At 45.8% G+C, this 11,182-nt stretch overlaps 1 protein-coding gene across 3 annotated transcripts in view; it reads left to right on the forward strand.

The window, feature by feature from the left end:
- Window positions 1–10,187, forward strand: part of IL1RAP (interleukin 1 receptor accessory protein) — a 51,337-nt gene extending 41,150 nt beyond the window's left edge. For 2 of the 3 annotated variants that reach the window (XM_068200676.1, XM_068200675.1), the window contains exon 11: window positions 7,577–10,187. In XM_068200676.1, the coding sequence (XP_068056777.1) occupies window positions 7,577–8,295 (719 nt within the window). In that variant the 3' untranslated portion in view covers window positions 8,296–10,187. Of the gene's footprint in view, window positions 1–667; window positions 4,769–7,576 lie in introns of those variants that run through there. The other variant, XM_068200677.1, reaches the window with a different exon arrangement.
- Window positions 10,188–11,182: the final 995 nt, after the last annotated feature.

Here is an 11,182-nt window from a genome sequence, read left to right on the forward strand (position 1 = left end):
ATGAGGACACTTGGGGACGGTGTAAATACTTTCTTTGTGTGGGGAAACTGAGGCAAGAGGAGTGAAGGGAGTATCCAGAGTCATTCTGGACATCTGCCAGATGAGGATGTAAGTGTAGACATTCAGGCTTCCTGAAGCCTCTTCAGGGTGAGTCTTTCCCTTGAGTTCATGTGTTATGCAGCTGCTTGTTTGCCTGCTTTGCTCCATAGAGCCTCTTTTTCCCTTCTCATTAGAAGGAAGCTAAATCTCAGCCTGAGATCAGCAGCCCTCTTGGCCACAAAGCTTCCTCACAGCACTGGGTGGTGTCACTGATGTGTAGTACGGTGGCTTTTAGGTGTAGCTCTCTTGGATATCTCTGAGTAACATGGGGAGGAGGAAAGGCATCCATAGGTAGTCTGGAGTGAAGGAGGCAGCTGGGAGGAAATTTTCCTCCAGCTGGGAGGAAAATTATTATTGGAGAATATGCCACTGTATGGGGTAGTGGGAGCCAGCCCTGGTGTAGGAAGTCCCACCTGGAGTCACTAATAGGGTTGGGGAGCACCAATGTAGTCTAGAGAGGGCCTCCAAGGGATTTCTTGTCCCTTTCAAGAGTCACCTGGTGTCACAGCAGCAGCTCAGCAGCATGTTCTTGGGCATCACTAACCACCTCAATGTTTCTTTCTCCCAGTTGTCACAGATGAAACCCTGAGCTTCATCCAGAAAAGTCGACGTCTGCTTGTTGTCCTGAGCCCCAACTACGTCTTGCAGGGGACACAGGCCCTGCTGGAGCTCAAGGCTGGCCTAGAGAATATGGCCTCCAAGGGCAACATCAAAGTCATTCTAGTGCAGTACAAAGCCATCAAGAAGAGCAAAGTGAAGGAGCTGAAGCAGGCCAAGGCGGCCTTGAATGTCATTAAATGGAAAGGCGAGAAATCCAAGTTCCCAAAGGGCAGGTTCTGGAAGCAGCTGCAGGTGGAAATGCCAGTGAAAAAAATTAGCAGGAGTTTAAGCCTTGATGGGTTGATGCATATCCCTGAAAAATGTTTGACACAATCAGAAAACAAACCAAAACACACCTCAAAAATCCATAAGTTAGGCCAGGGAGTGGGGAGAAACTCAGGGTTTTTTCCGTGAAGGACCATGTCCCAAGCATTTCAGAGGATAGTCATGTTTTCCCTGCAGCTTTGATATTGCTCTGTCATTAAGAGAGACTGAAGATGCAAACACCTGCTTTCTGCAAATGTATGTCCTTGTTACCCACACAAGCCCTGGGCTTAAGGTCTAAATTTGCTATCTAGGTGGGATGCATCCAGCACCTTGTGATAGCATGGCCAGTTCCTATGGGACCTTCATTAGCATCCAGGACAGAGCTTCTTTCCTGTCCTAAGTGACTTCACTTCTTTCTGTTCCTCAGTCCCTGTTGCAGAGACTGAGGAGCAATTTGGCAGGCAGCTCCAGTGTAGAGCCTTTCCTGCATGTCCCAGGTCTGTAGTCCCAGTCACTTGTGGGATCACAGACTCGTGCTGCAATGTGGGGAGCGTGGACTTTTGAAGCTCCTCATCTTTGTTCCCCAAATTTCCTTTGAAGCAGATGCATCCAGGTTGTTTGGCAATGGAAAATGGGTGTTACAGAAGCATTATAAAAAAACCCCACAACTCTACTGGGTGCTATTTGTATTATAGCACATCTAGTAACAAGTGGTCAGTCTCTGGGACTCTACAGTCTCACAAGTGCCCCAGATCCTTCAGAGCTGCATGTAATCCAGGGAAATCTCTCATGAATACAGGCTGTGGAGCATGTGAGAGATGTTTATCTGTAGAGTAAACTCAGGGACTTCACAAGCACTACAAGGAACCCCAGTGTACTACTGAATCTGCCTACTCTCTCTGCCACTGGCTGGGGGAAAGTATCATGCAAGGTGCTTCCAAGGTCTTTGAAATGACATGGATATAAGTCCAACTCAGAAGTTCACCCCAGAAACTTACTTGAACTTCCTAAAAACTACTAGTTCTGTCCATGTAGGTAAGACTGTGAGGACAGGCTGAGAAAGCTGGGGATGTTCTCCCTGGAGAAGTCTCCTGGGAGACCTTTTTGTGGCCTTTCAGTGCTTAAAGGGAGCTTATAAGAAAAGTGGGGACAGACTTTTTAGTAGGGCCTTTTGCAATTATCCCTTTAGGGACAAGGGGTAATGGTTTTAAATTAAAAGAGAGTAGATTCAGACTACATTTAAGGAGGACATCTTTTACAGTGAGGGTGGTAGAACACTGGCTCAAGTTGCCAAGGGAGCTGGATACCCCATCCCTAGAACCATTCAAGGCCAGGTTGGACAAGGCTGTGAGCAATCTGATCCAGTTGAATATGTCCCTGCTTATTGCAGGGAGTGTGGCCTTTGAAGGTTCTTCCCAACCCAAATTATTCTATGATTTTATAAAGACTCTGTCTTCAATGCCTGGTTTTGAATCATTTCTAATTCAGGGTTTAGGTTTAAACTAGCTTTGGCTTTACAAAGCAAGTCTCTCCCCATCTTGATTCCAGCCCAAAGCTGCAGAACAGAGAGTGTATCTCAGCTTCTGCAACATTTGCACAAAACAGAAGCACAAAAACCTGCTGTGTAGGTGTCCTTGCTTCAGCAGGAGAGGGCATGGTGAGTTAACCCCCCTCACACAGTTCATGCTGAGGAGGGGAGTTTAATCTCTCTTATAGGACAAAGCAAAGCACAGTGGGGCCCTGGTATTGACTGGTGCTATGGTTCACAATGTTTTCAAATAAAACCTCAGGCTCTGGGGGTGTCTCCATACTCCTGCAGCTTTTAGTTCAAGGATCTGCCCACTTAATTGTGGAGTTCAGTATTACACACCCCAAGTGCATGCTTATTTTTATTGGTGATGGTTGCTCCTGAGTCACCTTTGACTCATGCATTTGTTCTGTTGGTGTCCAGTGGGTGAGGCATAAGCATTCGTAATGGCACTATAAAAGCACTACAATTAGGAATCTATGCACTCTTCACCCAGCTGAGCTGGGAGCTTTGAGGGCTTCCAAGTAAAAAGCCCAGCCTTAAAGGTGTGGGACTGAATGGTGTCAGGAAAACCTTCTGCCCTTAGCATTTTATGATTAATAATGTTATTCCAGGGCTGCAGGGAGTTACAGCCCCCCGTGCCTTTAGTATGTTGTGTTTAGGAATGGTACCTCACAATTCAGGGCTCCCCCTGAAACCATGTGCCCCTCATTTTCCCCCTCTCCCTCCTTATACAGAGGGAGGGAGAGGAGAATTGGAGGCACAAAAGATTAAGATCCTGCTGTGAGATAAGAAAAGTTTACTGGAAGCTGCATTGAGATAAGAAAATGAACATTAGCAACAATACTGGTGATAGGGGGTACAAGAAATGAGCAATTCCCATGGGAAACCCCCCTGCCAATTGACCATATCCAACCATTCCTTCTGCTGCTCTGTGCTGGGACCCTTTAAAAGAGACCCCCTTCCCTCCACCCCTTGCAAATGCAAGGTGGTATAGAATAACTTCAGTCCTGGATGTGCCCCCTCCTGACTACTGCAAAAGCTAACCCTGTCCTGGCCGGAACCAGGACACTGTACAGATGTGTAACAAATAGGGCTTCTTTCTCACCGTCCTCTTCATCTTTCCCACCCCAAGTAAGCTTTGATTTAAGCAGGTAAAATTGCAGTCAGCTTCACTGGAGGCAGTGGAGCTCCTCATCTGCTCAAAGGTGCTTAAAAGTTTTATTATGAGCTTTTCTACTGCGGTTGTCTGTGGAGGGACAGAGCTGCTTCCCACACTCCAGAAAACTTCATTTATAAGAGACAGCACTCAAATCTATGCTCGTCTTGGTGAACCCATTGGAAGCCTCTCCTTGTGCCCAGCTTCACCTTTTTGTGTGTGTTTTAAGCATCTCTGTAATCATCTGCTAGATCTGCAGGCAGAGGGAAGGTCCTGAAGCCAAAGCAGAGCAGTGTTAGGTTCCCATATGATTTTTAAAAGATTGCCTCCCAAATAATCATAAAATGAATTAACATCCCAGACCCCACTACATCACATGTCACTTTTGCCTGAGTTACCAAGAGATTTTATGCTGATGTTTTAGTAATTCTGATTATTTTAGGAAGTTAAATCCACTTCATGTATTTTGCTGATTTTATTGAAAGAGTTTTCCAAATAATTAATAGACCTGGACTTTCTCAGGAATACACTGCAGTGGCCTTTGGTGTCATTGCAACCCCAGAACAGGGTTACTGAGAGACATCAGCAAAGCAGCCACTAGGTGAAAGGTGTGATGGTTTGGAAGGGGCCTGAGAGGTCAGAGGGAGCAGTAGTGTGGAAGGAACAGTCCAGAAGCAGGTTCCACTCACTCAGGAGCTTTACCACTGGCTTTGCTGGGGTATTTCAGGCCAAGGGTAAAGCCCAGTCCCAACTGTAAAGTAGATCTGCAAGCGCCTCGGATACGCCTGTCATTTCATTCTATGCCACGTGCGGTTTCCATTGTGGGATTCTGTCACAGCATCCATCTGAATCAGTTGATTCATTTGAGTTTCTGTGCTCTAACCTAACATATATCAATATGTAGCTCATGCAAAGTTCCTCATTGTTTTTTCATCGGGAAACAGCGTGGCACAAATTGGAAAAAATATCTTCCCTTCCTGTTCTGTTTGATGTTGTACAGCTGTTCCAGAGTTTTCCCTTTTCTGTATGTTTTTACCTTTGTGTGATTTGGTCTGTGAAGTGTCAGTATTATTTTATTTTGCTTTTCAATAAAACATTTTCATTTTTGCATTTCAGTCCTGTGCATTTCTCATAAGAACCATCTTCCCATCACATCTGCAAAATGCTGTTAAAGAAAGATGATTGTGTGTAGTCCAAGCATCAAGATCATTTGGGGCTCCTCCTTGGAACGTGACATTTTCCTGGCTGTTTCATGCTGTGTCTGCAGAGGCACCTGAGCTCCCAGGACCATCCAAGCAGAAATACAGTGACACACAGCATTCAGATGTCTCACAGCAGTGGACATACACACACAGAAAGTCTCTCATCTGAAGAGTGCTCACTTGGCAATCACAAGACAGAAAGATGGGAAGGCAACATAATCTCTGCTTTAAATATCTTTAAATATCAAATCAGAATTTTAGACATCTGCCAAAACCACAGAAATCAAACTCACTCTCAGGCTACTTTGCCCATCAGTTTCTAGGTTCAGTCAGCTTCATATTTTCTCATCCAAGTCACTTTCTTGTCCCTTTCTCATGTTTTCCTGCCTGCAGGTAAGTTGAGAGACAGCCCAGCACTTCCAGACCACTAGCAAAATGAGTACCTGTGACCATCCATGGATTTGAGGTCTATGGGTATGGGATCTGTGACCATAATCCTTATAATCTGTTACACCTTTGGGGTGCATTGGGGAGACACAAGTAAACCAATAAAAATATGCAGTGCCTTTTGCAAACATTTAGTAAAGATGGAAGGTTTTTTAGTAAAAAGCAGATAACCAAGAGTATTGAATCTCCGAGCCCCTGCTCTGTTATTGCTGCCTGTCCCATCCAGTGCTGTTTCAGTGGGAGGGAAGATCCTACCTGCACACTGTGAAGTGTCTGCTCAGGATTTTTCCTGAGCTGGGTAAACATTGCAAACTGAACATCCCAAGGTATCCTGGTCAGCCAAGTCTAAATGCATCCCTTTCTTAAAATCAAATATGTCTTTGGAAATTTGAACTCCTTCCTTGCAAAAAAAAACAGTCTCAAAGGAAAAGAAAAAAAAAAGGTGTGGAAAAACACGAGTCTCAAAAAAAAGTCTCAAAAATGTTGCAAATTCAAAATTGATAAAAGAAAAACAGCACTGTCTCCTCAATCAAAACATTTCATTTTAGCAGCATCAGAGTCATTCATGTTAATTGGACCTGGGCTTTTTGAGCAGGCAGGTAGACCTCCCAGGGGCTGCTCCTGCTTACATTTTGCTGTGGTTCTGTGACACCAGTTTCAAAAAGACCTTTCAAAGATCAAAAGAGCTTTTTCTTTCAGAAACTGTTGAAACCCGGATGTTTTCAAAATAGATTTCAATCACTTGTAGAAAAGTTTGAATGAGGTCTAAACTTAGGAGATTGCTGCCAATTCTTCATGCCTTTGAAATAGGGTGGTAAGAATGTGTCATGGTGATAAGTGACAATTCTGACAGAACTGACTATCATCTACTTTTGGTTTCAATAAATCAGTGTTTTCCTATGCATGTTGGGGGTAAAAATCCCACCAAACTTTTTATACAAGAAAAAAAAACCCTCAAAATAATTTGATTTTAATTCCAGTATTTTATTAACCAAACAGTCCCCTACTTTCTCCATTAGCATTTTACTGTATGATCATTTTTCCTATCTGGGTCTCCAAATAATCTAGTGACAATGAGCTTTACAGCTAGTCATACTTCTTTGAAAAGTGCGCTGTACCATATTAAAATAAGGTGCAACACAGTACACCTTCTGCTGTGAGATAAGAGACAGCCAAGTGCTGGGAGAATTAAGAGGCATTGCCATTGCAGGGAAGGAACAGTATTTTATTCATATAAAAGAGCAGTGTTCTTCTGTCAGGGAGAGAGGAGAGTCTCCAGCCTGAGGAATGAAGGCTTTAGCAGTGTGAAATGGAAGGGAAGCAGGAGGTAGCTCTTCTTCCCAGAGCAGCTCTTTGAAAGACATTCCTAGAGGCAGATTTTTCTCTCTGAATGTGCAAGAGCTCTTACTCTAATGATCCTTGTCTTGCTTGAACACCAATTTGTCCTTGGGTCCCCTGTCATCTCAGGCACCGGCACTGTGAGAGTATGGGTTTTTAAAATATTTTACAGTTTTATTACTCAGCTTTTGTTAAATTGCTGCGTGCCACAGCCATATACTTGAGCCTTTCCACTGCTCACCCTTTAGCCACTACACCTTCAATATACTTTCTGCGTCCCAAGCCACATGTAGAAATCCAAGGACATCCTTCATGTTTGCTGCTTTTCAAAATTGGTAATAAAAGAGATGTTGCTCTTGCCTGGCACCATTTCAGCTAAGCTTCCTCCTGAGCTTTACAACTTGCAATTAATCCCAAGAAATGCTTTGAAGGACAGTATTTCCACCTCCCATGATGCTTAGGGGAATTGGCTGATATTTTTGCTTTTTAAATGTGGAGGTTTAAAGATGAGAGAGCATGACAGTGGGGAGGTGGGTCAGCCCCTGCAGTTTGAGCTGGGGCAGGATGACATGATTGCTTTGATCCCTTAACGCAAAGAATTGCTCAAGCTGTGGGCAGGTGGTTCCCAAACAAGACCCGCCCTTTATCAAATGCCTGCACTTCTCTGGGCTTGACTGATGCTGGACAGAAGTCAGAGTACAATCATGGCATATCCTGGCTTCTCATTTACCGCCTCAGCCTTCTCAAAAACCCACTGCACAGCAAAAATGCTGCCAGCAGGAGTGTGGGCAAGTTGAAAGTCACGGAGCTTGTGCCAGGTTTTCCTCTGTGGGAAGAGGGATCTGTGCAGGTGTGCCACCAAACAGCTTCCTTAGCTTTTCTCTCCCCACTCCCTTCTCTTTGTGCACCCCAATTCCTCTACCCTTGTACTCTTAGATACCACTGAAGCCGTGTTCGACTTCATCCAGAGGAGCCGCAGGATGATCGTGGTCCTGAGTCCCGATTACCTGACAGAGAAGAGCATCAGCCTTCTGGAGTTCAAGCTGGGCATCATGTGCCAGAACGCCATAGCCACCAAGCTCATCGTGGTGGAGTACAGGCCGCTGCAGTGCACCCACCCCAGCATCCTCCAGCTGAAGGAATCTGTCTCCTTCGTCACCTGGAAGGGGGAGAAGTCCAAGCGCTCCGGCTCGCAGTTCTGGAAGGCGCTGCGGCTCGCCCTGCCGCTGCGCAGCCTGAGCGCCAGCGCTGGCTGGAACGAGAGCTGCTCCTCCCAGTCCGACATCAGCCTGGACCCTGTCCAGAGGAGAAGGAGCCGGTTGAAAGGGCAGCCCGACCCACGGGGTGCCACTCCTGTCACTCTCACTCACGGGGGGACGGCCTCGGCCTCCCAGTCGAAGGCCAAACAGCGAGCCAAGCACTTCCTGACGTGCCGGTGTTGTGGGACCCACTGCAATGGCAGCAGCAGACACAAGCAGCAGGCCGTGGCTGAGCCCAGGTGGGACAGTCATCTCTGCAACCTGGGCTCGGGCAGGCTCCCGGCGCAGGGGCTGCAGGGCAGGGGTCGAGCCGAGCCCCCGCCGGCACAGGGCCCCGCTCTCGCCCTCTGCCATTACAGTGACCTGTCAAACAACAATGACTTCTACGTGCTCTAACCCACAGGCCGAAGCACTGCTGCTGCTGGGCCAGTGAAAGAAACTCACTGCGGCCTCAGGATATTTTTACCATGTCACAGGCTGGCGCGGTGCCATTAAGTGTCAGTGCCATGCCTGCATGGAGGACTGCAGCAATACCACTGCTGGTGACCTGAGCCAGGGACCTGCAGCCATGCACAGAGCAGCGGCTGGGGGCTTCCTGCCCGGGTGCTTCTCCAGAATTTAAATTACAAAGTGGAGCTGAAAATGTGTTTCTCTGGTGTTGCTTTTCCACACCGTGGCTGTGTTTGCAGCGGGGCTGCTGCTGGGGTTGGATGCTGGAGGGCAGGTCCCCAGCTGGGGCCTGGGAGGGAGGGAGCAAGGAGAAGCCATCCTGCTGGTAGTAACCTCTGGAGAAAGGGGAGCAAGCCTGCATTTTTGCAAAGGCTAAAACTTTGCTAATGAGGGTAATGGGAGCCCCTGCCACTGAGTTATCCACCGTGGTCTAAAAGAACTTGCTCAACAGTTTCAAGACAAGCCCTTTCTCTCTAAATAAAATTGATTTCTTTAACCTGCTGTTGTAAAAAGTTCCACAGGAATTGGTAAATGCTGTATGTTCTCCAGGCAGCGCCTGGAGATATGTTTTACCCAAGCTGGCTGAGGTCCCCTCCTGTTCCCTGAGCTTGCCATGGGCTCCTGGGCTTGGTCCCTATCTCTGCTCCACCATATGAGAAATTTGTTCTGTCAGTTGAGTGGCCTTCCATGCAGCAGGAAAGAAAACCATTACAGGGAATATGATTAAAAAATTCTCTGAGTAGCCAATGAGCCCAGGGGAAGGAGCAAGACCTGAAATGCTCACAGAAAACCTCCGGCGCTGAATCTGAGGGGCCAAAACTCAACCACACTTCGTTAAATAACCAAAAGAGCCTTTGAACAGTTTCCCTGGGGCTGCTGTTTCATCAGTCTGTTGAGGTGGCTGTCAGCAGTGTTTCCTATTCTTCTCCTGCACTGAAAACTTAATTTGCCTCATTCCGCATTGTGTAAAGACTTCTCTCTCCACCAAGGAAAGGTGCTAATCCTGGCAGTCCGTTGCTCGCCTTCAGCTGATGCTTTGGCATGACAGACCGGCTAATACACTTCATTTGTTTTCTTTCCCTGAGACCAAAAAAGGTCTCCTTCACCACTCTAGTCAGTCCAGTAATTGTGTATCAGATTGACAAGCAATTATTTTTCTTCTGCCTTGAAAATATGATCTGAGCCCTTGGGGTACAGGATCTGGTGGCCCCAGGACCCCTATCTGATGGCCTCAGGTGAACTTGCTGGAGCTGTGAGGAAGGACAAGGCCATGTCTTACCCATTTTAACAGTGCTGAAGTCCAGTTACAATTCATATATCACTTTCCTTCCCTCAGCAGACCTCTTCCTCAGTATTGCCCTGACTTTTTTTATCCTTTCCTTCTGAGATCAAGCACAGCTGACATCTCTCCTGTTAGAAGCCTCTGTGAGCTGAATCCTAACAGCTTCCTGCAACAGACTGAGAAATAGAAACCAAAAACCCTGGTGCTGAGTCAATCTAAATAAAACAAGGGCAACAAACCTACCAACTCCTAGGAGTTAAAAATTCAGACTCTGGAGAAATTTCCAGGTGTGGATTTCTCTCTAATTTCCATCAGAAACATTGTAAATTACTCAGAGAAGCTTTGTCTATATGTGGCTATTCTCAGTGATCAGAGGAGAAGCAGGCATGAGATATTTGGAAAGCAAGCTGACACATTGCAGGATGCGTTGTAAGACGTAATCAAAATGCCATGAAATTACTCCAGTTGTTTACAATTAAATGTGGGATGGTACTGTCAGTGAGTCTAGTAGTCTGCTGAAAAGTGCAGCTACAAAATAGAAATAATTTGTAATCAATCAGCCTCCAGAGTCAACATATTTGTTATTTGTTGGCATTTAAACAGCTTTTATTTACGGACTTTGCCCTTATTTGAGTATGGTATTGTCTTGGTTGACTACAACAATGCAAAGATAGAGGAAACAACAACTGGAGGTCCTCACAGATGCATAAAATGGCCAAATGCAGCCTTTTGGGGCAAACTGTCATCTCTTCATGAAAGAACAAATACAAACTAGTAATGACCATTGCTTTTCCTGATGTTTCAACAGAGCCAGTGCAATTTTACCACTTCTTTTCTGACCTATCAAATGGATCTAGGGTCTTGTTTGCTCTCATAACAAATGCTGAGACATGGTGGATTTCCAGAGTGTGCAGAGATCCTGCCTCCCAAGGCCAAGATCCCAGAGGCCAAAGGCACATCTTGTTGGAGGGATGTCTGAGCAAGGTTGTGGGAAGAAGCCCTGGAACCAATTTCCATTTTGTGTGTCTCTCATGCTAAGGAAGGTGTTAGAAATACTCTATTTCCCATCTCAATGTCCTACTTTAGGACCAGAACAAACTCGTTGCAGAGTTGAATTCTACTCTCTGAAAATCTGTTAAAATCTGTTCATGTCCCATCTGACACCTACTGGTGCAGATGGACTGTAGTCACTGCTCTCTTCTCTGGTACACATGCATTTGCCAGTTGAATAAAAAATGTAATAATTTCCAAAGTTAACTGGCAGCACAGTATTACAACCTCCTTCACCCCACATGGTTCTTTCAAAATAACAGTTCAGCAGGAGCAGAGTTAGTATATATGTAGAATTTCTACTATATCTTAAAAATAAAAACATTAATACACAGTTGAATATCCTACCTATGGCATGCAATGGTAGAAGGCTACCAGGTTATGACATGCAGAGACATTTGTACAATATTTCCACTGCTACCTAGAGGTTTTTAAACTGTGGAAGGCTGGTGCTGTCAGGAGGACACTGAACATGGGTAACTAAACAGGGGACACAGACAA

The sequence above is a fragment of the Anomalospiza imberbis genome, chromosome 10, assembly GCF_031753505.1.
Source record: "Anomalospiza imberbis isolate Cuckoo-Finch-1a 21T00152 chromosome 10, ASM3175350v1, whole genome shotgun sequence".
Classification (NCBI taxonomy): domain Eukaryota; kingdom Metazoa; phylum Chordata; class Aves; order Passeriformes; family Viduidae; genus Anomalospiza; species Anomalospiza imberbis.